Genomic DNA, 27,044 nt, shown 5'->3' on the forward strand with positions numbered 1-27,044 from the left:
CTGGTCAGTCGTAAGGGTATAGGGTTACAGCCTGTGCTGGACAGGGTTACACTCTGCCTGAAGACACAGGTTCGCAGCCTGGGAGCGATCCTAAATTCATCGCTGAGCCTGGAACCCCAGGTTTTGGCAGTGGCTAGGGGAGCTTTTGCACAACTAAAACTTTAGTTTTAAGTGTGTCAGTTCCACCCGTACCTTGACAAGTCTAACTTGGTCAAAGTGGTTCACGCTCTTGTTACATCCCAAATAGATTACTGTAACGTGCTCTACATAGGGTTCCTTTGAAGACTGTTTGGAGGCTTCAAATAGTCCAATGGGCAGCAGCCAGACTGCTCACCAGAGCAGCTTACAGGGAACATACCACCCCCGTTACATCAGCTCCACTGGCTGCCAGTCTGCTACCAAGCACAATTCGAAGTGCTGGCTTTAGCCTATAAAGACCTGAATGGTCCTGGCTCAGATTACTTGTCTGAACCTATCTCCCTCCATGACCCACCTAAGAGGTTAAGAACGTTGGGGGAGGCCCTGCTCTCGGTCCCACCACACTTGTAAACGCGACTGGTGAGGATGAGAGACAGGGATTTCTCAGTGGTGATCCCTTGTCTGTGGAATTCCTCCCCTGAAATCAGGTCAGCCCCCTCCCTCTGACCTTCAGGAAAAAAAACTTAAGATGTGGCAGTGGAACCAAGCATTCGAGAAGTAACTGTAACAGTGCAATAATTGAGAATAATTTAAAGTGACTGGTTAATGGAATGACTCTAGACTATGATTTTGAACTTGCGTGATTTTAATTGCTGTTTTAATAATTTATGTTTTAATATTTGGTTTTAATTGTAATTGTTATTGGAATTTGTATGTTTGGCATCAAATTGCAGCCTGTTGTGAGGCCGTCCTGAGTCTCCTTTGGGGTGAAAAGGGCGAGGTAAAAGTATGGGAAATAAAAATAAATAAATAATATAAAAGGCACTAATGGGCCCCACAAATATCTCTAGCAAAACCTATGGTTAAAAAGGGCCAATAATAAAAATGTTGTTTCGACTTACTCGCAGTGACTCCATGTAGGATTTGTGACAATCTATGTGCAATGTATGCCCACAGGTTTGTACGTACACACCTCCTTCCCAGCCGATTGACACTGACTGCAAACAGGAACTCTAAAAAGCAACAGAAATGATTTTAAAGAATTTGCTTAGTTGACCCTGTTTTTAAATACAGGACACTGTTCTTATGCTAGATACATTGAGATAGCATCTTTATATCTTGAATAAACATGGACAGTATTAGTTTTTATCCATTCAAAACAACAATTGCTAGAATAATTGCAATAAGACAAAATATTCAATGTGCATGTATTTCAATGCCTAATCTTAAGCATGAACCACAACATGGTGAATGAACGCTAAGTCTGCAACCTTGTTATCTGAAAGGATATCATATTAAGGAGGGGGAAGGTTTGTTTTCTGCTGCTCTGGAGACTAGGACATGGAACAATGGATTCAAATTGCAGGAAGAAAGATTCCACCTAAATATTAGGAAGAACTTCCTGACAGTAAGAGTTGTTCAACAGTGGAATATGCTGCTTTCAGAGTCTCCTTCTCTGAATGTTTCTAATCTGTAGCTGGATGGCCATCTGTCAGGAGGGCTTTGACTGTATTTCCTGACTGGCAGAATGGAGTGACCCTTGTGGTGTCTTCTAACTGTGATTCCATGATTCTGATTCCATGACCTTCAGACCCAAGGAAGAGTACAGTAGTCTAGTTTTTGTTTAAACTGATTGAAATTCAGGAACATATCAGAAAACTGTGTTTAGTGTTACACATACTAAATTTCAAACTACTAAGCATGATTAAGATTTGTCACTAAAATACAGCTTATTGAAAACAAAAGCAAAGACTTTTCCTTATAGACACAGCAAAGGGGAAAATAAGCAAACAAGCCATCAACTAATGCACTAATGTTGCATCCAAACTAGACCATCATCATACACTCAGATGATTCCTATATGGTATATGGGAGCAAAAAGGGATTGAATTATCTTTTTATTGGCAAACTGTGTTATACTGCTTTTTGTCCTATTATGGCAGAGAACAATTTTAAAACAGCAGACCTCATGGAGGTGCCTGATGTCAGAACAAAGCTGAAAAGGTATGTTGTGAAGAAATGCCTTCCCCTTACCTAGATTATTTATAATTTTGCCACTTGGCTTCTCAACCCAAATGAGGCCTACAGATTCAGGCATCCACTTTGGAAACCCAAGGCTAGACTTACCAACCTGTGAACCTATGACAAAAAGAGGCTAAGAAGGGCAGATCAATGTGGTGGTTTCCAAATTTCCTGCATTTCTCTGGGCTTCGGTCTGTACACATGTTCCTGTGATGTGATAAAAGAGTATGATATGCCTCAACAGTGATTCATAGCTGCATTTGCTGCTTAAGAAAATCTGAAAAGTATTCTGCTACATCTAAACTACTTCATTTGAAACATAACTGGGTCTTTCCTCTTCATAAAAATACTGGTTCCATTTTACAAGTTTCAAAGATTTTTAAAGCTAAGTAAAATTATTTCTTGAAACCTTCTGTAGCAATTAGAACTACAGTAAGAGTGCTTACTGTTAATATAATGCTGAGCTCAGTCGAAAAACGATTCAAAGGATTAATAGAGATTTCTGTTTTTATGCCAATAGAAATTTAAGGATTAATTCTTTCCTGCTGTGACTGTTTTGGTACACTTATGATCTAGAGCGCCAAAAGAAAGTAAAAACATCAGATGTAACTAATATTTGAAATGGACCAGGTATTAGCAAGCTAAAACTGAAAGAATCTTATTTCATAAAGTTGCAATCTAGTTTTCCAAGGAAGAAGAACTCCTCAAAGACTGGACTTCCAAAAGGCTATTATGTATGAGAATATTTGCTAATATATGTCATTCCAGAATCATTAGGTCTATCTTTTTCATAAAGATGGAATAAGCTATTCATCACATGAAGCTCTGACAAACCAGATGAGATCTATGTTAGGAGAAGCATACTTCTGGCCAGGACAAAATGTAGTACAAGAAGTACTACACAATTATTTCAAAGAAACATGTCAAACGGACAACCACTATTATAAAATAGACAGCTCAAGGAATTCTCAAAGCACAATAGCTATTCAATTTTTTTTTCTTCTTCTGGCTCTGAAGAGCAGCCAAATAGGTAACGTTCTGAGGAACTGCAGATGGTAAAATATTCCAAGGTCACTCCTGGTTTCCTTTTACAATACACAATTACTGTACTATGATTTCACTTTAATTGCTATGGCAGTAACATATAGAAACATATAGGGTTTGCAGTGTGGGGGAGGTGCATTTAGATTTCCCATTCATAGTGATGGAACAATAGCAGTTAACGTGGAATACAGGTAGTTACGAACTGGTTACGTTTATCGTGACAGAAGCAAATTGAGAATATGATGCAAGTTGCTTCTGGTGTAAGAGAATCGGCCATCTACAAAGACATTGCCCAGGGAATGCCCGGATGTGTTACCATCCTGTGAGAGGCTTCTCTCATGTCCCTGCATGGGAAGCCGGGGCTGACAGACAGGAGCTCACCCCATCTCGCAGATTCAAACCGTCGACCTTCAGGTCTCCAGGTCAGCAGTTCAGTTCGCACAAGGGTTTAACCTATTGCGCCACCACAGCTCCCACAAACTGGTTATGAACAAGACAAATTCTGTAGGTTTGTTCTTACATTGAATTTATATGTAAGTTGGAAAGAGTACATTTTAAGTGTAACTCTACATATATGTGTGTGTGTGTGTGTGTGTGTGTGTGTGTGTGTGTGTTTTGGATACCATAAGGAAAACACCTCTTGTAATGATTGTACGCGTCCATGCCCCTGCTCAGAAAATTTAATCTCACTTTCTGTGTGACACCTGGATTTTGAAAAATTTGAGTTCTTGTGGAAATAGGAATTGGTGATAAAGCTTCAGTGGAGACACCATTTCCCCATGATAACTCTCTTGCAGGAGTTAGTTTTGCTTCCTAGGAGTAGATTTAGTCTCACTTCCTGTTGTCCCACCCCTCCTCCATTTGTAACTAGGAGTCAGATATAAGTTGGATGGTGTCACAGGGACCATAGTGGTACCTGGATGGGTGGGTTTGCCAGAGCCATAATTATATCAATTATGTGAGACAAATTTAGACAAAGCCGCATAGTTAATTCCACAATTGGGGCAGCATTTGAACTTTCTAATCTAAACACAATACATAGTCAAGGGCACTGCTTATCACTTGAACCCAAACCTCCAACTTCTGTGAAATCCTCACAGCACTACTGTAATTTTAATTATTTCACAATTGCCATTTTCAGTTTCCCAAAAATTATGAATTGCATTACTATGTTGCATGCAATTTTGACATATCACCATAGAAACTAAATTAAATAAGGTTACATTAATGTACTGCGCTACTATCAACAACACACTACTGCAAAAAACAATATCCATACATCTTTAAAGTACTGCTGTAAAGTTGCAAGCCGTGCTTCATATACTGCTGCACATGTATCCCAGGGATATATCTGCTCCTTTTCTGAAGTAGGCAACTTCTTGGACTCAGTAGTATTGCGACATTGCCCCAAAACTATAGAAAGGGGGGAAAAAAACACAATCAGAAACACACTAGGTTACAGCCCCAAATCTAGTCAGTTCTATTGTCCATCTTGCGAATCAAATAGAGCATTTGGTGCCTTATAAACACACATAACTGATGACAGCATTCAATAGAGCAGTAATGGGCAACATGCAGTCTCTATACCCTGCCCTCTCTCCCTCATTGAGGGACTCAGAGCGGCTAACACTCAGCAACAATTTGATGCCATTTGAACCTAGGACAATACAAACTTAAAATACATATAAATCGAACACACAGTAATGTTAACACTTCATATAAAACAACTGTACATGATAAAAACAATATTAAAAACCAGCTTTATTCCGAGAGCACGAGACCCTCTAAAATTCCAGAAAGCTGCAGTTTCCACTGTGGTGTGGTGGAAACAGAGTTGCGATGAGGAAGATACTGCATACTTCTCACTTCATCTATGACTGAAACAGTTAACATAGGGATAATGCTTCTCAAAATACATATTGTGGAGTATCTTATTTAAAGTGACTGGAGAATATGTGGTGGCCACAAGCCTCTTGTAGATCCTCTGTAGTACAAGAGAGAATACTCATTCTTATCAAAATGTATTTTTCAGCTCAACAAACTGCTTGCACCACAATGATCTGCTTCATAAGTCATACCTGAAGAGGGCTGTAGTAGCACAACTAATCCTGCTGGCCGCTCTTCAGTGGAAGGGCCACTCTGTCCACAAATAACACAATCATACACAGCTTCAGAAACATGTTGTTCTGCTGTTGTTATCTCCATAGCAATGTCGACATCTGGAGATTCTATGAGACCAAAAATAATGGAAACAATAACTTAATAAAGAAATGTCTTTTTAAAAAAGTAAAACTGATCTGTTCTGAATAAATTACAAATGAAGTTCAAGTCTTCTGCTTTAAAAGGCTTCTTGTTTCATTTAACTGATGCAGAGCCTAACACCCATGTGAAAGTATGCCTTTTTGACATTCTATAAAAGAACAAGTTTTCTTTTCATTACTACAGCAAGAGATTAGAAATCTGCTGCATACAGCAATTTTGCAATCTCTACTTCTATACCATAAAATACAAGAAAAAGGAAGAGAAAGAAAAAAGAAAGCATATATGGTGAATAAAACATAAAGGAAGTATACTTTACCAATGATCTATTAAATGGGCAAGTGTGGAAGCTATTAGAGCTCAAAAAGACCTTGAAGGGCTACTGAGGTCCACATAAACAGCCCTGGGGTGGCACACGGCCTACAGGTCACGATTTGCCCACTCCTGCATTCAGTGAATTCAAAACCTTTTTACCTGCTTTTTCTTACAACACGAGGCACATGTCAAAACTTCTGATTGCAAAATCTACAAGATTCTTGTTATTAAAAGATGATATAATATCAAAAGTAGAAGGTAAGGAGAGTAACATTAACCAGTCTCTCTAGTTAGGTCAGGATATTCATCAGCAAACACCATTATATGCTACAGAGCAATATAATTACAGTGTTACATTTTATATTCTTGCCCAAACCTTCCAAAGTCTACTTATCAGTAAGTAGCTGCTGGAATCAATAAAGATCTGTATCTCTGTCAATAAAAAATGGCTGCCTGGTGTTCCCACCCACCTTTGTGTGAAACATCACCAGTGAAATAGGCAGAAAAATACCTATTACAAATGCCATTCACACCACAGATTGCTCATGAAAGGATGGATTGGAAAATCAGGCATCTGTTTACCAGTAAGTGTGGTTTTGGGGACTTGCATGGTCCCTACATAGAACCTAAATTAGCAGAAATGTAGAAATCATGAATATGCAGCAGTTATGAATGTGTAACTGTAGGCTCTATACTCATAACTCATCAAGAGGATTCCTACAATAAAGATGCTGTAAAATGATGACGGAATTAGGAGTGCTTTGTCCTGTTTCTCTTATAGACTCTTTATTAATCTAACACCTAGCATTCAATCCACATTCTGAAAAGCTGGGACTTTGCAAAGACAATGAGTGATAGTAGAATAACATTTAAAGATAACAATGTTGAATGCTTCTTCCAATGAAGAATACCTAAAAGGTATAGTTCCTTGTTAGCAAAGCAGTCAAAAGTTGACAGCAATCTTGTTCTTAAAGAGGAATTTCAAAAATCCAGAATACATTCAGTCAAACTACTTTTTTTTAAAAAAAAATGTATTTTCATATTCCTAAAGCCACACATTAATAACCTGTCCAAAGAGCTGCATATGTTTTCAGAAACAACAAGCATATAATTTTCTTCCCTTCTTCTTTAAATACAAGCCAATTAAAACTTACAATAACTAACCAATAATAAGTCACCTCCACAAATATAAAGCAACAGCACATCTGCTCTAAAGAATATATTTCACTGTATTTCGACTAACAAATCATAGAATCATAGAATCGTAGAGTTGGAAGAGACCTCACGGGCCATCCAGTCCAACCCCCTGCAAGAAGCAGAAAAAACGCATTCAAAGCATCCCTGACAGATGGCCATCCAGCCTCTGCTTAAAAGCTTCCAAAGAAGGAGCCTCCACCACAGTCCGGGGGAGAGAGTTCCACTGCCGAACAGCCTTCACAGTGAGGAAGTTCTTCCTGATGTTCAGGTGGAATCTCCTTTCCTGTAGTTTGAAGCCATTGTTCCGCGTCCTAGTCTCCGGGGCAGCAGAAAACAAGCTTGCTCCCTCCTCCCTATGACTTCCTCTCACATATTTGTATATGGCTATCATGTCTCCTCTCAGACCTTCTCTTCTGCAGGCTAAACATACCCAGCTCTTTAAGCCGCTCCTCATAGGGTTTGCTCTCCAGACTCTTGATCATTTTAGTCGCCCTCCTCTGGACGCTTTCCAGCTTGTCAACATCTCCCTTCAACTGTGGTGCCCAGAATTGGACACAGTATTCCAGGTGTGGTCTGACCAAGGCAGAATAGAGGGGGAGCATGACTTCCCTGGATCTAGACGCTATACCTCTATTTATGCAGGCCAGAATCCCATTGGCTTTTTTCGCCGCTGCATCACATTGCTGGCTCATGTTTAACTTGTTGTCCACAAGGACTCCAAGATCTTTTTCACAAGTACTGCTGTCGAACAAGGCATTGTCCCCCATTCTGTATCTTTGCATTTCATTTTTTCTGCCGAAGTGAAGTATCTTGCATTAGTCCCTGTTGAACTTCATTTTGTTAGTTTTGGCCCATCTCTCTAATCTGTTAAGATCGTTTTGGATTCTGCTCCTGTCTTCTGGAGTGTTAGCTATCCCTCCCAGTTTGATATCGTCTGCAAACTTGATGATCATGCCTTCTAACCCTTCGTCTAAGTCGTTAATAAAGATGTTGAACAGAACCGGGCCCAGGACGGAACCCTGCGGCACTCTACTCGTCACTTCTTTCCAAGATGAAGAAGATGCATTGGTGAGCACCCTTTGGGTTCGTTCGCTTAGCCAATTACATATCCACCTAACCGTAGTTTTGCCTAGCCCACATTTGACTAACCTGTTTGCCACAATGTCATGGGGGACCTTGTCGAAGGTCTTACTGAAATCCAGGTACGCTACATCTACGGCATTCCCTGTATCGACCCAGCTTGTAACTTTATCAAAAAAAAGAGATCAGATTAGTCTGGCATGATTTGTTTTTGGTAAATCCGTGTTGACTATTAGCAATGTCAGCATTTGTTTCTAAGTGTTTGCAGACCACTTCCTTAATGATCTTTTCCAGAATCTTGCCTGGTATCGACGTGAGGCTAACCAGACGGTAATTGTTTGGGTTGTCCTTTTTTTGGGTTGAAGATAGAGACCGCATTTGCCCTCCTCCAATCTGCTGGGACTTCTCCTGTTCTTCAAGAACTCTCAAAAATGATTGCTAGTGGTTCCAAAATAACTTCTGCTAGTTCCTTCAATACTCTTGGGTGTAGTTGATCCGGCCATGGAGACTTGAATTCATTTAGAGCAGACAGGTATTCCTAGATGACTTCTTTCCCTATTTGGGGTTGGGTTTCCCCCAATCCTTCATCCACTCCATGTTGCTGAGGTTGAGGCTGGCTTTCTTTTTGTGAGAAGTCTGAGGCAAAGAAGGCATTAAATAGTTCTGCCTTTTCCCTATCCCCTGTCAGAATTTCCCCATCTTCTCCTCGCAGAGGCCCTATCGCCTCCTTGTTCTTCCTTTTCCTACCGAAAAAGAAGCCCTTTTTATTGTTTTTAATGTCTCTGGCAAGCCTGAGCTCGTTTTGCGCTTTAGCCTTGCGAACATTTTCCCTACAGGAATTGGCTATTCGTTTGAATTCTCCCTTTTTCCACTTCTTGTGCATATCTCTTTTGAGTCTGAGCCCAGTTAGAAGTTCTTTGAACATCCATTCTGGCTTCTTTGCACTTGTCTTGTTTTTATTCTTTGTTGGCACTGTTTGCATTTGTGCCTTGAATATTTCACTTTTGAAAAACTCCTATCCATCCTTGACTCCCTTGTTTTTCAAATCCTTTGAATTCTATAGTTAAGGATGATTTCCTTTCACCCATGTACTTTTGCATTACCACATGGTTTTCCACTGAGGCATTGTATAATAAAATATATGGTGACAAAGGGTATTATTTACTATTTAACTCAACCCTAGCCTTGGTTAATACATGGATGGGAGACCACCAATGAATATCAGGTGTTGCAGTCTGGAACTGCCAAAGCTACTTCTAAGTATTCTTCATCTATGAAATTTGTGAGATCTCCATAAGTCAAGAAAGAACTTGAAAGCAAGCAAGCACATACACACACAGTTTGTCAAGGAATGTTTGACATTTTGATAATCACAATTTTATCTGAAGCCCATCAACAAAGTTTCACACCACATTTATTTTTGAAAAAATGATATTTATTCGCTCTGATAGTTTTCAAGATAACATCAGATGGTTCATCTCCTAGCTGTGCAATCATCAAATTAAAACACCATATTTGTTTCATGTATTACCAGCAACATCTGTCATAGAGAGAGTATGAATCTCACTTAGTTTCTCAGTTGTAATGACCAAACAAAGTAGGTATTTGCCAATTTATCAATAAAACTTGGCGAGGGGGGGGGGTGTACAGAGAAATCCTTCAGTAATGTTACTGACACTATATAAACTTTTGTCACCATCTAGTGGCAGCCTAAGTAACAGCAGCAGGTTAATTTAGAAAACAATACTCAAATGAAAACTATTTGAGAACCTACTTAATATTGGTATAGATTTAACACTTTAAAAATTTCAGTAATTACTGTTTTAAACTGATGTTATGGCAAGCCACCCTTAGATACTTGGATAAAGAGTGGGATATAAATATTTCAATGAATAATCATGTTGTTGTCATTGGAAAAACACTACGTACAGTAGGTCTGTATATTATCCAAGGGATCCAATTCAAGTCCCTTCGTATAATACATGTTTTGTGCATTATGTGGAGCCCTATTTTTCTTACCTGAAATGAACAATGCCTTCCAATCACACTGCAGGACCTACAAAGCCAAGATAAGTGTTTTATCTAGGCCAGTGGTTCTCAAACTGTGAGATGTTTTGGCCTTCAACTCCCAGAAATCCTAACAGCTGGTAAGTTGGCTGGGATTTCTGGGAATTTTAGGTCAAAATACCTGGGGACCCACAGGTTGAAAACCACTGCTCTAGGCCTTTAATGCGGTTCTATGATCAACTTTTGGCAAAACGTCTAGGACACTGAGCATTTTTTTTTACTGCTGAATACATTTCTGAATAAGCAGAATAGCAAGAGTGTCTGTCAGTAGTGAAAATAACTGAATTAAGGCTTGCTGCAATAGAGAAGCAACCACACTACAGAAATCAGCTATCAGTTTCCATAATTAATATTCATAGTGTTAAAATATATCAACGTGTCTGTATAACAAAGTAATTATGTTTTGATGTTAACCATTAAATCTAGTTAATTTAATGGTTAATTTAATTTAATTAGTCTTTCAGCTATAGTTTGTACTATCATCTGGAAGAAGCATTCAATCATGGGCACTTTCATGTATTTCAGCCTGCTTCAGACCATGTCTCTCCAGAGGTTTTGGCCTCATAAGCCCCAAATGGAATAATCAACACATAGAGTTGATGGAACCTGTAGTCTAAATATTTCAAGAAGAATGGATTAGGGAAGGCCTGATGTATACATCTAATGGGATGTCAAACACTTTTAAAAAGCTATTGATTTTAACAGAAACACCAGAACTTCAATTTGTTCTACTGAAATATATGGGATTAGCTTAGTTTATAATAACACAACAACTAGGAAGTCGTCCCAGTTCTGCATAAAGGAAACTTTCAAAATATATTGAGTGATAAATTGACAAAGTTTCTTAAAATCGATTGACTAAAATTAGGTATCCCATAAAATGTTCTCCTTGTTATAATACAGCAAGATTACCTGATGCTCATAAGTTACATTTAAGGAGTAATATGGTAATATTTCTGGGGCAAAAAATAGTTACCATATGTACACATGTCTAGAAATTTCAGTCAAAATTCTGACCCCAAAAACCTGGGTTGACTTATGTATGGGTTAATTAAGTACTGTAACGTTTTATTTTAAAAAATAAACTATCTCTGTGTAAAGTGGCAAAAGGCGAGAGCTTATTCCATCCCAGGAGAACCTAAACAAACACTGGCCTCCTCTACTTTCTCCTCTGTGACACCGTTTCTGGTTTCTTTGAATGACAGGGCAGGGAAATGATGGCAACAGTCTTCAGGGGCAGCTGGAGTTGTCACTTTCTCCACACTGTGGAATGACCCTTGACTTATCCACAGATCATACCAAAAGGCATAATTGTGACCCCCAAATCTGCCCTCAACTTCCACATGAAATCGACATATACACAAGTATAGACACTAGTTGCCATTTTTAAAAGTAACAAGCCTCTGGTTTTCTAAAGTAGCTATAATTGCTATTTTTAACTGTTGAAAGAAGCACATAAAGTGCTACACATTACTGGCCTGTGGTACTATGTTGTCTAAATACCCACAACAGAGCAGGAAGGAAGAGAACAAGGGACTTAAATTATGGGATAGTTTTCTACTATAGCCTTTATATCCTAATATGTACATTAACTAAAACTTTATAATTACCACCACCACCACCCCAAAAAAAGAATTGAGTTATCACAACTACCTAGTTACTTTTACTCTGGAAGCAGTGGTTTGAGTGTTGGACTAGAATTTCAGGGGACCCCACTCAGCTATAAAAATCCACTAGGTGACCTTGGGCAAGACACACTCTCCCAACCCTAGGGAGAGACAATGTGAAAGATGTGAATGCATTTTGGAAAGCAACCCCTACAATAGGACTGCCATAGAAGGCACAAAACAACAACATGGCCAAGCTTTGTGACAGGCATTATGCTTCAAAGCAGAATTAATGTGTTATTTAATTATGCTTAAAATAAATTAAGACATGCCTGCATAGCATAATGTGCCTAAAAACAATGACTTGGGTAATTCTCATATTAGGTTCAACACCTGCAATGGCTGAATTCAAGATTATGTATAGGACCAACTGACAGCTACAACAGCTCAAAAACCAAAGTCATAAACATTATTAACTGGAATTAGTGCTTCCTATGTACACATTTATTGTAAGAGATGAACATGTTCAGTTGCTCAGATATAGTCATTTATTTCATAGTGTATGGGCTTTGTACCATTGCTAGGATTATTCTTGCATTAAGGCAATTATTATAACAAACTTTGACCAATGTACAGTAGAGTCTCACTTATCCAACACTCGCTTATCCAACGTTCTGGATTATCCAACGCATTTTTGTAGTCAATGTTTTCAATACATCGTGATATTTTGGTGCTAAATTTGTAAATACAGTAATTACTACATAGCATTACTGCATATTGAACTACTTTTTCTGTCAAATTTGTTGTATAACACGATGTTTTGGTGCTTAATTCGTAAAATCATAACCTAATTTGATGTTTAATAGGCTTTTCCTTATTCTCTTCTTATTATCCAACATATTTGCTTATCCAACATTCTGCCGGCCCATTTACGTTGGATAAGTGAGACTCTACTGTATTTAATGCAACAGAATTTAATATCAAATGTTTTGTGTTTTTACAACTCCTCAACTGAAGGACTGGAAACTGCTAATCCTGCTAGCATGCTAAACACATTCAAAATCTGTAACTAAAAGCAACACTGGTTATATATAACAGTTTCTCAAGGCAGTCTCCAAGTACTGAAGCTTTATACCTCTTGCCACAACCGATCATGAGTATCACATTGGGCAATATTCTGTATCCTCTTGTGGCCCCAATTCCCATTCAGGCTCAACAAGTGTCATTAATCCAAATTCAGATTACTAGCCAAATGAACCTCCCCATGCAGTTGATGTCTTATAAAGTAGGCTTGGGAGAGTTATGATCTTGGTAGTAATGTCAAAATTATGATTAAGTAGCAATGGTAAATTCAGAAGATTTACTCATTCATTAAATATATTTAACTAAGGAGAGATTACCACACTATACTGTTAAAGTGCTGTAATTCCACTATATTGTATCTGCTATGGCTGCCACATATGGCATTATGGAATTTGCAGTTTCGGGAAAGGCTTTTAAAATTTTCAGCCAGAGAGGCCCTAAGCCTCACTAAACTATAAATCCTAGAATTTCACAGGAGGCAGCCACAGCAATTAAAGTGGAATGACAGTAGTGTGATAATCTACTAAATAGCTGATACAGAATACTGGCCCTTTTTATTCAGAAGGGTCCACATCTTTTCCCATCACTATCATTCAAAATTTGCATCAAGAACTGAAAAGGAGTATTTTCAGATTGTCAGAGAATTTTACTTCAACTTTAACAAAATTTAGGAAAGAAATATTGGGGAAATCTCCCAGTCAAAATGTGTTATGTCCTGCAATTTGCATTGCTGATTTCATCTCTAAGACACCTCTGTTTAGTATTAGATGCTGGCTCTTCCAGCTCACCAACGGATCTACAGCTCAAAGACCACACTTCTTTGCGGCTTATACTGGTCAATCTAAATAAATCTCTAATAATAGTGTATTTTTAATTCCTTGGATTCTGCTCATATAATAAAATTCTCAGGCTGACTTGCAAAATACCAGGGTCAAGAGATGTGACTCCATCTCAGCTGAGAAAAATGGGTGGAGGCAATAAAAGTGAGATCAATTAAATGAACAATGTTTGTTCCAGAAGGCATGGACAATTTCAATTTTATTTAGGAATCCCATCTCTAACTACCCTTTAAGTTAAAGGTAAAGGTTTCCCCTGACATTAAGTCCAGTTGTGACCGACTCAATTTCTAAGCCGAAGAGCCGGCATTGTCCATAGACATCTCCAGGTCATGTGGCCGGCATGACTGCATGGAGCGCTGTTACCTTCACGCTGGACCGGTACCTATTGATCTACTCACATTTGCATGTTTTCGAAATGCTAGGTTGGCAGGAGCTGGGGCTAACAGCGGGCGCTCATTCCGCTCCTGGGATTTGAACCTGGGACCTTTTACTCCGCAAATTCAGCAGCTCAGTGCTTTAACACACTGTGCCACCAGGGGCCCCTAACTACCCTTTAGCTGCAATAAAAGAAAGAGAAGCTGGCCAGATGCTTCTGACTTACATAAATAACGGCAAATATCTGCATTTCTGCTAATATATTCTCTACCATCCTGGTTGATGCTTATATGAACAGAAAGGAAACTGTATCTTGAAAGTTCAGCTAACAGGGTAAGAGCGACAGCCATTTTGTGGTAGAAAAACACAGCGTAAGATAACTTGTGTTTTTTAGATTAAGGCTGATTGTTTGGCTGACCTGCGTGCGGGCAAGCTTATATACTTTGCTGTGTTTTAGGCTATGTTTTCTACACATGATCCAGGGAGGGGGGTTGCTCAGTTGAGAGGAAGCTAGTCATAGACTTGGTTGCGGCAGTCTCTGTATTGTTGCTCAATCTCTGAAGCTCAGTGAACAGGACAAGAGCAACCCATGTTTTATGGGGGTGTTTTGTGGAAAGATCTGATAGAGACCCAGAGAAGACAGATGGAAAGGGGGGTACTGCAGTGACACACAATATCTGTGTTTTGTTTTCTTTGTGTGTTCTCACCTCAGTAGGTGTTGAGCTACATGTACAGCCAAGTAAGCTGATAACAATTATGGAAGAGACAGCCAAATAGCCTGAGACCTTCATATCTACAACTGAAATATCAGGGAGGGTGGATAGAGCCTTTCTGGATAGAGAAGATCAAAGGGGATGCCTCTAGGGAAGAGGACAATTCCCAACACAGAAGACATGCACCAAAAAATGTAACACAGAAGCAGAAATATTAAGAACCATGCAGTGAGTCTGGAGCTCAAGAATTGCTTCCAACTTCTCCTCTTGACTGATAAGGAACAGCAATTTCAGTACCTTAGAAAATACACAAGTGGCTTTGGAGGGCTGTAAGCATGTAAGAGACCCTATTTGGTTCACAGAGGAAAATGAGATGCTGGGGGGGGGGGATGTGTTTCCCTTGTGAAGATTTTCTCCTTTTTATTCAGACAAGAACAAATGATAATGTAAGATACAGCCGTCCACAAATTGTAAAGGACTATGATGCTCTGGGTAGGAAGCTAAAGGATTTTGGTACACAGGTTGTTATTTCAACACTTCTTCAAGTGTTGGTTTGAAACATTTGGATGTCTTGAAACATCTGCTTCTTGCGCTCTTCAACTCAAAAGAGTATCTTGCTCTTTCCCTCTTTCTTTCTCTCTCTCGTTAAATGTACTCCAGGTACTATTTTTTCATTCTTCTTTTAACCTTGTTTCCTTATACTCTGAGAGTTATGAACTATGCATGTGATAAATTAGAGAATAAATCCTTACCAACATCCATGGCAGTTTCCATAAAGCTTTTCTGTCTTGATGCAAATTCAGCCAATAACTTTTGTTGTCTTTCCCTGGCCTTCTGACGCCTAGATAAAAGAAAGGAAGGCAGGCAATTATTGAATATATTTATTCCTAAAATCTATGTTTAGAACAGTGGATTACAGCAAACTCTTAGATGTGTTCTAAAATCAGAAATGTTGTTTGTGCCAGACTATATCAACAGTTGATCTTTTGAGAATAAAAGCTTGGACTCTAGCTTTTGGTTATGCAATGACAGCAAATGATACTGCTGCCACTCAATCAACTGGGAGTGGGTGACTTTAAAAACACAGTGGATGAGGATCCTGCATTGGGAAACATAAATATGACAATTGAGTTATGCTGTTGTAATTACACCTCCTGATGCTGCCACCCAAAAGAAGGATTTCAAGAAGGCATGATGCAACAAACAGCAGTCCTTTGCTGCTTGGATATATCATTGCTTAGTACACCAATCTCCAGTATATTGGAAATCCTTCTTTTGCAGGGATTAAACCTTGTATGAACTAATCTATACTATCAATATACACATATTCCCAGTGAGAAAAAGATACAAATTTCATTCAAAAGAAGTCCCAGAAGACTGAATTATTTTCTAGTTCTGTGCCCTAAGAGGTAAAGTTCATAAGGAGCTGAAAACATATCTCTATAGAACAGTTATATATACATAAGTAGCTCGAGGGATTCTAAGGATACACGTATCGCCATTTGCTAGTCATTGTTCATTTCCCATTGCATCAAATGTGTTGCAATCTTGCTGTCAAGCACAGAAAATTGTAAAATAAATAAAGAAATAAGTAACAGTACTTGGTGTCTATGTAACGTTTCATATAGAAAATTACTACAATGATCCTGTAAACTAGATCATTATCATTATGCTACTACCATTACAAATGAATTGGGGAGTAGAATGTTAAACCCATCTAACCATTTTACAAGATTTGAACCACAGATTTCCAAAGACACAGCTGAAACTCCTCAACTACAACACTATTATCATCTAGAGCATTTACATAAGAGCTACTTCATTCCTGCAAATAAACCACATAAGCTTATTTAAAAGAGAAATTATACATGCAATAATATTCAGTGTGATGTACACTATCAAACAGCTAAATCACTTGCAAGAAATGAGAAATATCAAACAAAGAGTAACCAGAAGAATGTATTTAGCTTTCTGTGTAATTATATAAATGTTCTATGCCAGGGGTCCCCAAACTAAGGCCCGCGGGCCACATGCGGCCCATCAGAGCCATTTATCCGGCCCCCGGGGTGGTGGCTCCCTCCTCTGCCAAGAAAGTGTGGTGTGGAGAAGGAGGAGAAGTTTCTTGTCAACCTCTCCTCATGGGCACTTTTCCGGCCGCTGCCGCCGAGGAAGGGCCTCATGAGGCGAGGAAAAGGTGTGCGGCTTTCCTCCCTCACACCATGGGCAGCTTTCCTGCTGCCACCACTAAGGAAGGGCTGCACGGGGCGAGGAAAAAGCATGCACCTTTCAGCCCTCGCCCCGCGGGCAGCTTTCCTGCTACTGCCGCCGAGGGAGGCAACGGGAAAGGTGCGCGCGGGGTGAGGGAGGAAAGAAAGGTGCACGCCTTTTCTTCGCCCTGCATGCACCTTTCCCGCTGCCTCCACTGAGAAAGAGCCGCACTGGGCGAGGGAAAGGCATGTGCCTTTCCTCTCTCACCTCGCGGGCAGCTTTCCTGCCGCCGCCGCCGAGGAAAGCAGCGTGAAAGGTGCGCGTGGGGTGAGAGAAGAGAGAAAGGCTCATGCCTTTTCCTCGTCCCACACACACCTTTCCCGCTGCCACCGAGGAAGGGATGCACGGGGCGAGAAAAAGGCATGCGCCTTTCCTCCCTCGCCCTGCAGGCATCTTTCCCGCCGCCGCCTCTGACGAAGGCCTGCACGGGGCGAGGGAGGAGGGAAAGGTGCACGCTTTTCCTGCCTCCTTGCTCGCCTTGCATGCTCCTTTTCCGCCTCCTCCCCCACCTGGGATGGAGGAGTCAAAACAACAATGGAGGCATGCCTGTGGCAAAAGGTAGAGACCTCCCGTTTTATCTTGCCACGTAGACTCCCTCCTTTACAACCCTGTCATGGATTCATTTTTCTTGAAGGCTAGCACTCTTCCAACCCCGAACATTACAGTATTATTATTATTATTATTATTATTATTATTATTATTATTATTATTATTGCCATTGTTGGTCAGGGGTGTTTTATGTTTTGGTTCACAAAGGAGAAAGGGGTTGGACTATATGGCCCAAGGGGTCTCTTCCAATCATGTTTATTATGGTGTTGTTGTTGTTGTTGTTGTTGTTGTTGTTGTCATTGGGTGGCTATCTGTCAGCGGTGCTTTGATTATGGTGTGGTGCACAAAAGCAGAAGGGGGTTGGAGTAGATATCCCAAGGGGTCTCTTCCAACCCTCTATTATTTTTATGATGATGATGATGATGATGATGATTAACATTGAGGCTGTATTTGTTCCCTTTTTGTTTTGTTTTTTACTTCAAAATAAGATATGTGCAGTGTGCATAGGAATTTGTTCATAGTTTTTTAAAAAACTATAATTTGGCCCTCCAATGGTCTGAGGGACCGTGAACTGGCCCCCTGTTAAAAAAGTTTGGGGACCCCTGTTCTATGCAATGCAGTTATGTTTTTAATAGGCCATACACTTGCTGTATTGAATCAAGAAAACAACCTTATAGATCTTCCAAGGATAGCAAATATTCAGCTTATGTAATTTTAACATCCCTTACACAATGTATATAACAAGGGAAGATGAGTACAGAGCTCAGCACAGTTTAGTTCCATCTAGGCATGATGCGTCAAGGATGCAGCTTTCATAATAGTGGTTTTTCTCCAGGGAATCTCTTTCTGATATACTTTTGCTAAACAGGGTAACTGTAAATAGAGACCCTTAATAAGGAGACATAAACAAACTGACAGATTCAGTACAGCTCAGCAACCTCCCGCAATGGCCCATGGGGTTCTTCCCAGAGACAAGAAAATATTGCAAAGCACACTGCTAAATTCCTTTTCGCTCTATGCCTTAGTTTCTATGGCAACGACTTATGCGGGTGATGTCAAGTTTGCCTTTTTAGGATGAAGAAACTAGAAAATAGGTCATCCTCAAGTGCTCACAGCCTGTTCAGTCTTTATTGCTGCAAACATGTCTTTTGCTATTCTCCAAACTGTGACCAGACAAAATGCTTAATTACCAGTTTAAAGGCATGTTTGAACTTGTAAAAAAATGAATTGGTATTGAGTCAGCCACATCTTCTTGCACCACCACTAGTAGTCTCCTGAAGAGGGGAAAGGTCAAAATCGGCAGAGCAAATGGCCTCTCCCATTCAGGAAAATGACTCTGCAATGAAGCCCTGCTTTGCCCCCCGCCCCCCACCCCCGGTTGTAAAAACCAGTTTCATTTGCAGTTAAAACAAGCACCAACAAAATTTGGAAGGAAACAGGGAAGGGTGGAATTAAAGAACCAAGAGAAAGAGCTATGTAATGTATGTATATTGAAGGAAAACAAAACAAGAAAGAGAAGCTACTCAACACTGACAAATTTTGAAGTGTTTTGCACACTGTATTAAAAGGACCTGTGACATGTACCTCTTGGTACTATTTCTGCTGGTGCCAGAAGAGTGGAGTTATCACAAAAAATTACTCAGCTCTCAGACACTCCGTAGTTGGGTTTGCACAGGTTTAAGACCCATGTATATGAGGCACAGACAGCATGAAGAAGCACAATTCTGTTGCATCATGAATGACATTTCAGAAGCCCTGCAAGACATATGGGGTGTGAGAGAGTACAGAGTACTCTTTCTCACAGCAGCAGATAGTGCTGTTGTCCAAAAGAACTGCAGCATAGGTTCCTCTAACACAGTGCTTCTCAACCTGTGGATCCCCAGATGTTTTGGCTTTCAACTCCCAGAAGTCCTGACAGCTGGTAAACTGGCTAGGATTTCTGGAAGTTGTGGGCCAAAACATCTGGGACCCACAGGTTGAGAACCACTGCTCTAACATAACAGGTGCATTTTAATGTTATCTTGATAGTGAAGAATAAAGCCAAGCTACAGTAATTCCCACAGGACAAAAGGAGCACATTATGATTTATAAATCTGTGGGTGGAAAAAGAAAGTATCTCCTCAATCCCACAATAAATTACCTTTCTTCTTTGTCCAAGGTTTTCTTCTCTGCTGGGCTAATCTTTTTAGGTGGCACAGGTGGAGTTACTTTTCTACATATTTCCTCGATGATATGTTTGTTTAATCTGCTCTGGAGTGCAGCTTTCAACAAAATCCTTTCTACAGCAGTCATACCATCTCCATGTAAATATTTTGGATTTTCATGTTGAATTAAAGTTTCCATGTCATCCAGCCAGGGAGGAAAGTAAGAGTTTTGCTTTCCTGACAGTTTATGGTGAAGCTTGATTAGCAAAGACAATATGCTTTCCTTGACTTCTAAGATGGCTGTTGTCAGCTGGGGTGTTGCACCTGGAGCAGACCATTTCATTGAAGTCTTGGGCCGAACTGCCTGGGTGGCTTCTGTAGTATTCCGGTTAATGATTTCCTGAAATTTCTTCCTGCGTTCGGCAACCAAACTGAACACTTGTGCAGTCCCTGAATTCTTTAAGAAAAACAAGAAAATGGCATTAGGCACAGAAATCAACGAATATTTGTTCAAAATGCATCAAGCAATGAGAGATAGCATTGGAAAAGACCACAAGGATCAACCAGACATCAACATCTATCAAATGTTTATAGGAGAGTATAACTTGATCCTCCACAAAAAATTAAAATAACGCATATTTATTTGTATAAAACAAAACTAAGATGTCATAGCCAATTTAAAAGCAATTCATAATATACTGGCATTAAATTTTGCCCAAAACTTGTAAGCTTCTCTGAGTCCCCCCACGGGGTAGAAATAAAGCAAGCAAGCAAGCAACTAAATAAATAAATAAAATCATGGGCTTCAGTTAGACTCCATGGGAAAAAATGGCCTATAAAAAAGCAGGCCTCTGTCCAAAAATAATCAAAATGCAGTTTATTTTGCCTATTATTTCTTTGTCCCCTACTCCTCATCCAAATACCTTATTCATAAATATATAGCAACTAAGCCATCATATCCCTATGCAAAGGATCGTTACCTTGACGTGGTGTTGGGGCTTGAGTGCCTCGATGACGCCATGAGCTAAACCGTGAAGGGGCACCCAAGACGGGAAGGTCATGACAGAGAGGTCAGACTAAATACGATCCCTGAGGAAGGTAATGGCAACCCACCCCAGTATTCTTGCCATGAAAACTAAATGGATCAGTACAACCAGAGATATGTCGGTTCTGGTATGGTCTGGTCCATGAGGTCATGAAGAGTTGGAAATGACTGAGTGAATGAAGAAGAAGCCGCCATTATATGGAAACTCTCAGCACATTAGCTAACTGGTGGTAGAACTAGGATGGGGAACATCATCCTCAGAGATCTTCCATGGCTAGCAGCCTCTGGCCAAAATATAGTTCTATCACTTCTGTTAGCTATTTCTTCCACAATACTTAAATTACTGAAGTGACATGAAGAACTAACTTCCCGAAATCAATCCTGCCTAGACTTTGAGGTCACTGCCAGAGGACTTTTAAAGGAAGGCAGGTTGACAACTGCAATGGCACGATGCTTCTGGTTTGGATTTCCATTACAATATCTCGGGATTTTTTCCAAAAGTCTTCTGTGATGCTTTGAAGACCTATCTATTCCTACTGGCTCTTTTCTGAATTATAATATTTGGATGATGTCTTAATTTCAATGTTTGTGCTCATGAATTAGACTTCAATTTTTACTGCTGTTGTTTTTAAAACTTAACAAAACAAATGAAAAACCAAGTTATCTTGGATCTGAAAACTCCATTTTATAGTATGTGTGCCTCATTTATTTATGTGTTTATTTACAGTATTTATATTCATGACATGAACAATTCTCTAGCACGATTAATGTGAATGCATTATTTCAGCTCTGTCTTCAAAAAGCAACACAACTAAATTAGGATGTTTACGTTCCATTTAACATTTTTCTTTAAAATAGCCTTGACTCTAATGAAATACAAAAGCAGTGTATATTTGATCTAGTATATGAAAATGAGCCATCATTACACTCAAAGAGGCAGCAACCCCATTACAAATTGGCTATAAATCATTTAAACAAGTTAATTATGTGTTCACAAAGATGACTCTAGCAACCATTTATCATTCTTTTTTTTTTTACAAAACTGAAGCTTATTGAGAATGAGGAAGCTAAACACCAGTATTATTAAAGGTTAGCATCAACTGTAGCAGAAATTCACACATATTCAAATAAAGCCAGCCAGTATTTATTTCACTAATAGGCAAACAATTAAAAAAAAAAAGAATCACTCCTGGCAGATGACACAATGAATTTGGAATTTACTATAGTTTGGACAGGTTATAAGGCGATATAGCTTTTCACACTGTTATTAGAAATCTGCAAAAATGATGGCTTAACCGTAAAATATTCTTAAGACTGCCGAACTGCAATGTAGTTAGGTCCAGCACAATTAAAGCCATATTGTAATTAGATACACAAGCTACATACAGTGTTGTTAGAATACAAAATACCTCTCTCTGAAGTCCTTTAGAGTGCCTTGAACTCTGATGAGTTGGAAGGAAAAGGAGGATATTAAAAACCCCTAAGAATCACAGTATCATACAGATATCGTACAAAGAGTATTTATAGCAAGGTTTAACCTCATACAAGCAAAAAGACTTAAGGTCAATATGGACAAACACAATCAACATTGACTAAAGAGATCTTGAACCATTACAATGGCAACTCTCACCTGAGAAGCTCCTGAGCCATCAGAACTTGTACTTGCAGGTGGTTCTCTTTTCACCTCTGGAGCAGTCTCTGGCACTCTTACACGCACATAGTTAATAAAGTGTCTCATGTTAGACACCAAGTTATTGCCTGGAAACCAGCTATCATGGCAGCGTTCCTGGCCTACCCCAGAATCCTGATGTACCCACACACAAAACAAAAACACAATAAGGTAATTTGCAGAATGCCTGAGCATCTCAAGAAAGATAACTTGTGCCAATTTTAACAATTCATTTAACAATAAAAAGAACTACAGACCTGGATGACAGCCTCACTGTGTTCACTGAAGATGACTGTTTCCTTAATATTTACTGATTCTTATGAGGCTCCATCTACATTAACCATTTAACGCAGTTTCAAACCAGAAATTGGTTCGGCTGTGCAGAAGATTACATAGGAAACCCTAGAACCAGTTTGAGGCCCCGATAGTGATGCCACAAACCACAGAGCACTGATGCAGATTAAGCACTTTCTTTCACACGCTTTTGTGGGAGATGGTTGTCTGGTCTTCACAGTTTGAAGCTAGCTTTGAAGTGTGGGGAATGGTCAGCATAGATAGGGCATGATTGTCTTTGCAGAGTACTCTATTAAAATGAAGGTGTCAATACAATGCACCTCATTTTTTACACATTATTTCAGTAATTATTACAATAAGCCCTGTTAAATGTAATAATATATGTACACAGCACTGTGTAAAGCACTGTCTTACTCAGCAAAGACTGAGCAATAGTTTGCCTAAAACCACCTAATATTCTGATGACTGAGTCAAGACTTCCTGGCTCACAACTCATTAACTGCCCAACAAATCATTTCTTTTGGCTCAGAACACTTAAATAAATCTCTTAAAAAGATACTATACACACACATACAACATCCTCTTTAGAAATTTATTTTATTTGCTCTAGGAGAGGGACGTTCAGGTCTTCCCATATCCATGGAACTAGCATAAAAACCACAATACTTTAGGAGGACACTATTTCCATATACACATATCAAGCATCTAATAACTCAACGGCAGGGATTTTTGACTGACCAAAAGAGAAAAATACTTGCAACTGTCTAGGGCAGTGTTTCTCAAACTGTGCTCCTCCAGGTGTTGGACTTTATCTCTCAGAAATCCTAGCTCCCTTAACTGCTGTTAGGAATTGAGGGAGCTGAAGTACAAAACATTTGGAGGAGCACAGTTTGAAAAAAAAACTGGTCTAGGGGAATAAAATGAAGTGGCCACAAAAGGATAAATTATATATAAAATGTGAAAGACAAAGGAACATTTTTAAGATTATACATATCCCAAGATAAAAGCATAGTATACATTTAGTATACAAGCATAGTATACAAAAAAGGGCCTCCTGAGCTGTTGAACTTGCTGACCAAAAGGTTGGCAGTTCGAATCCAGTGAGCAGGGTGAGCTCCTGATGTTAGGCCCAGCTTCTGCCAACCTAGCAGTTTGAAAAACTGCAAATGTGAGTAGATCAATAGGTACTGCTCCAGCGGGAAGGCTCCATGCAGTCATGCCAGCCACATGATCTTTGAGGTGTCTTTGGACAACACCGACTCTTTGGCTTAGAAATGGAGATGAGCACCAACCCCCAGAGTCAGACATGACTAGAATTAATGTCAGGGGAAACTTTTACCTTTACTATACATTTAGTAAATGAAATAAATAGATGTCCTCCTTCAAATTATTTTTAAACTGTCAGATTTTTCCCATAGACATGAACAAAGTAAGTAATTAAAATATAGGTAGCGCTAGTAACACAGGAAAATGCCTCACCAAATGGTATAAAAACATTCGCACTTACTTCTTCATCCGATTCTAGCTCTGATGAGTTCTCTAGTCCAAGTTCAATCAGGTATAAAACCATGCAAAGGACATGTTCTGATAGGTTTTGATGGTCCATTAGTATCTAAAACAAAATATGCATTACTTTCTTATCCTGCCTCCAAACATTTCCACATTAGAGAAAAAAATAAGAATATTTGTCTACCTTATATCATTATCACCCTGCCTCAATGAACAATACTGATAAAAAGAGCAGCCTTCTGGTTCAGAATAAACTACAAAGATATACAAATATCTGCCAGATACAATGCAAAGATCTCAGTTGTTTAACCATGTATGCCCATTTTTAACATTCTCATTTCCTTTGGTAATTTCATTTAAACTTGTACAGCTGAAAATGGAAGCACGATAAAATGCCCTGATAAAGTAATACAGGATTAAATAGCATCAGGTCTTTGGATAGAGTAATTCTATCTGAATTACTCTTTTCACTTGCAAATACAGTCAGACATCCACATTTGTTGGGTTTAGGAAACAAAGGAGTTCTGCGAAAATGGAAAATAAAAAATTCCTACTTTTTTATGGAAGAGAACGCCATTTTAGCCCCCCCCCCCATACAATGCTGTGATCCACTTCTGCCAAAGGTTGACCATTGAGAAGTGCATGAGAACTCTGAGATTCCTAAGGAGGTGTTCCTCTACAAATCTCTAGATTCTCAAGCACAACTGTAAGGTAAACGTTTGGCAGAAATTAACCAAAGAGTCACACAACCTAGAGCTTCCTAAATAGACCACATTAATCAAATCTGTGAATATGCAAATCCACAAAAGTTAAGCTTGCAAAACGGAAGGGCCGGCCATAAACAATTATTGCTAATATATTTTCAAAACTTACTTTCATAAAAGGTAATTATAGAAAGTAAGGACTTAACGAGTCTAACTCAAAGACTATTTAACAGTACCTTATAGAGCAGAGTGAATAATACAATGTGTAACGTTTTGCAGTGCAAGAGTCCCATGAGTCCTTTATAGCTTGAATGCAAATCCGTGCGTTTCTTGTAAGGAGGCCAAGGATTTCCGTGAACTTTCCCACTTTGCTTTAAACTGGGAAAGGAAAGGAAAAAGACAAATTCAAATTGGATGTCAAGGAAACTAGAGGATGTGCCCTCCTCCCATCCCATCCCCTTCTCCTCCTTCTGGCCACAAAAGTAAGCAAGCCAGACCCAGCCACCCCACCTGTTTGATTTCTTCCCAGTGACACTGGTCTTATCAAAATCCTTGTTTAAAATGGCATAGGGGAGTGGGAAATACAGTGATCTCTGTATAATCAAATCCATGAATGCTTAACCTGCAAATATGGAAGGCCAACTGCACTTAAGTTTTTCATTTTTAAACAGACACTTGACTATCTCCCGTTCCAAATAACTGAAGGCATTTCATGCTACCATTGCAAAATAGTACAGCAGTATTCATTTTTTCTGGTGCAGAATATATTAAACTTACAATGCTGTGTATCTGTCCATTGCTGATTGCACATCTCTGCGATAAACCGTTCGAAGGATTACCATAACTGGGTCAAATTCCTTATCCCAAACTTCAGCTATTTATATAGAAAGAAAATGTAATTATTATTAGTTTCTAAAATGTATTCCATATTCATTTTTAAAACCAGATTTTTCCCAATAGACCAGTTTTTATCAGTAACAACAGACCAGTTTTGTGTAAACTTTCTTACAAACACTGATTTAACAGTTCACAATAATAATTAACTTTAACAACCAAACGGCTTGTTGAAATAATTAATTGGGACAAACAAAGTTCTTATTTGCCTGAATGTCATTAATTCCCTATACATTTTAGGATAATTTGCTTCTATCTTGATCACTGAATCACTTAACCTAGTGGTTCTCAACCTGTGGATCCCCAGGTGTTTTGGCCTACAACTCCCAGAAATCTTAGCCAGCTTACCAGCTGTTAGGATTTATGTGAGTTGAAGGCCAAAACATTTGGGGACCCACAGGTTGAGAACCATTGACATAACCATTTAAATTAAAGAACCGAGGAAGAGGTTTCTACATTGTAAAATGCAAACAAAATAAGGAATATAATTAACACTATCTCATTAATAATAATGCATATGTTGCACAGGAACCCTTGTAAAACTGAACGTACCTTTAGGTGTATACATCCCTTGCTGCATGGAGCCCCCTGGTTCAAACACAGGTGCTTTGAAATCAGCCACCGCTGACAACATCGATTCAAAACTTAAGCTTCCAGGAATAATACCACTTTTGGGGTTAGGGTTTTCTGGAATGTGATGTTTTAGTTAAGATAAATATCAATTATTATGATAATTTTTTCAGCAGCAAGATTCCCATGTATCTATTCAATTATTTCAGTGGTTCTCAACCTGGGATCCGAGATGTTTTTGGCCTTCAACTCCCAGAAATCCTAACAGCTGGTAAACTGTCTGGGATTTCTGGGAGTTGTAGGCCAAAAATATCTGGGGACCTCAGGTTGAGAACCACTGGATTATTTTATATAGCCTTAGGACACTGCAACTATTTAATTTTACCACAATAGGTCAATACTGTACAGTGAATGCCTTTCATACGAAGATTTTAAACTTTAATGCCAAACCTTTCCTTGTAGCTGGTTATTCATTCTTTATAAATGGCTTCATATTTCAAAAGACACAAAATGGAATGTAATTGTATGAATACTATACTCGGTGGTATTACTAATCCATTTTTAAAATCCAGTGTAATGTGTAATCGCAAAAAAAACGAACAGGCTGCAGCTATCCTCAACTATTCAGCTTGTTTTATAATTAACTCTTTGGTTGGGAT

The 27,044-nt window shown here is 39.1% G+C and overlaps 1 protein-coding gene across 4 annotated transcripts in view; it reads right to left on the bottom strand.

Annotated features, from left to right (window-relative positions):
• Window positions 1–27,044, bottom strand: part of ubr3 (ubiquitin protein ligase E3 component n-recognin 3) — a 103,782-nt gene that overhangs the window by 34,055 nt on the left and 42,683 nt on the right. For 2 of the 4 annotated variants that reach the window (XM_062964667.1, XM_062964659.1), the window contains exons 18-28: window positions 26,368–26,507; window positions 25,699–25,795; window positions 25,158–25,299; window positions 24,216–24,320; window positions 22,376–22,549; window positions 22,155–22,187; window positions 19,697–20,157; window positions 15,492–15,580; window positions 5,283–5,432; window positions 4,484–4,617; window positions 1,041–1,151 (exon numbers count right to left, since the gene is read on the bottom strand). In XM_062964667.1, coding sequence (XP_062820737.1) covers window positions 1,041–1,151; window positions 4,484–4,617; window positions 5,283–5,432; window positions 15,492–15,580; window positions 19,697–20,157; window positions 22,155–22,187; window positions 22,376–22,549; window positions 24,216–24,320; window positions 25,158–25,299; window positions 25,699–25,795; window positions 26,368–26,507 — 1,636 coding nt within the window. The remainder of the gene's footprint in view (window positions 1–1,040; window positions 1,152–4,483; window positions 4,618–5,282; window positions 5,433–15,491; window positions 15,581–19,696; window positions 20,158–22,154; window positions 22,188–22,375; window positions 22,550–24,215; window positions 24,321–25,157; window positions 25,300–25,698; window positions 25,796–26,367; window positions 26,508–27,044) is intronic. The other 2 variants (XM_062964685.1, XM_062964677.1) reach the window with 1 other exon arrangement.

Source organism: Anolis carolinensis, chromosome 1 (genome assembly GCF_035594765.1).
Source record: "Anolis carolinensis isolate JA03-04 chromosome 1, rAnoCar3.1.pri, whole genome shotgun sequence".
Classification (NCBI taxonomy): domain Eukaryota; kingdom Metazoa; phylum Chordata; class Lepidosauria; order Squamata; family Dactyloidae; genus Anolis; species Anolis carolinensis.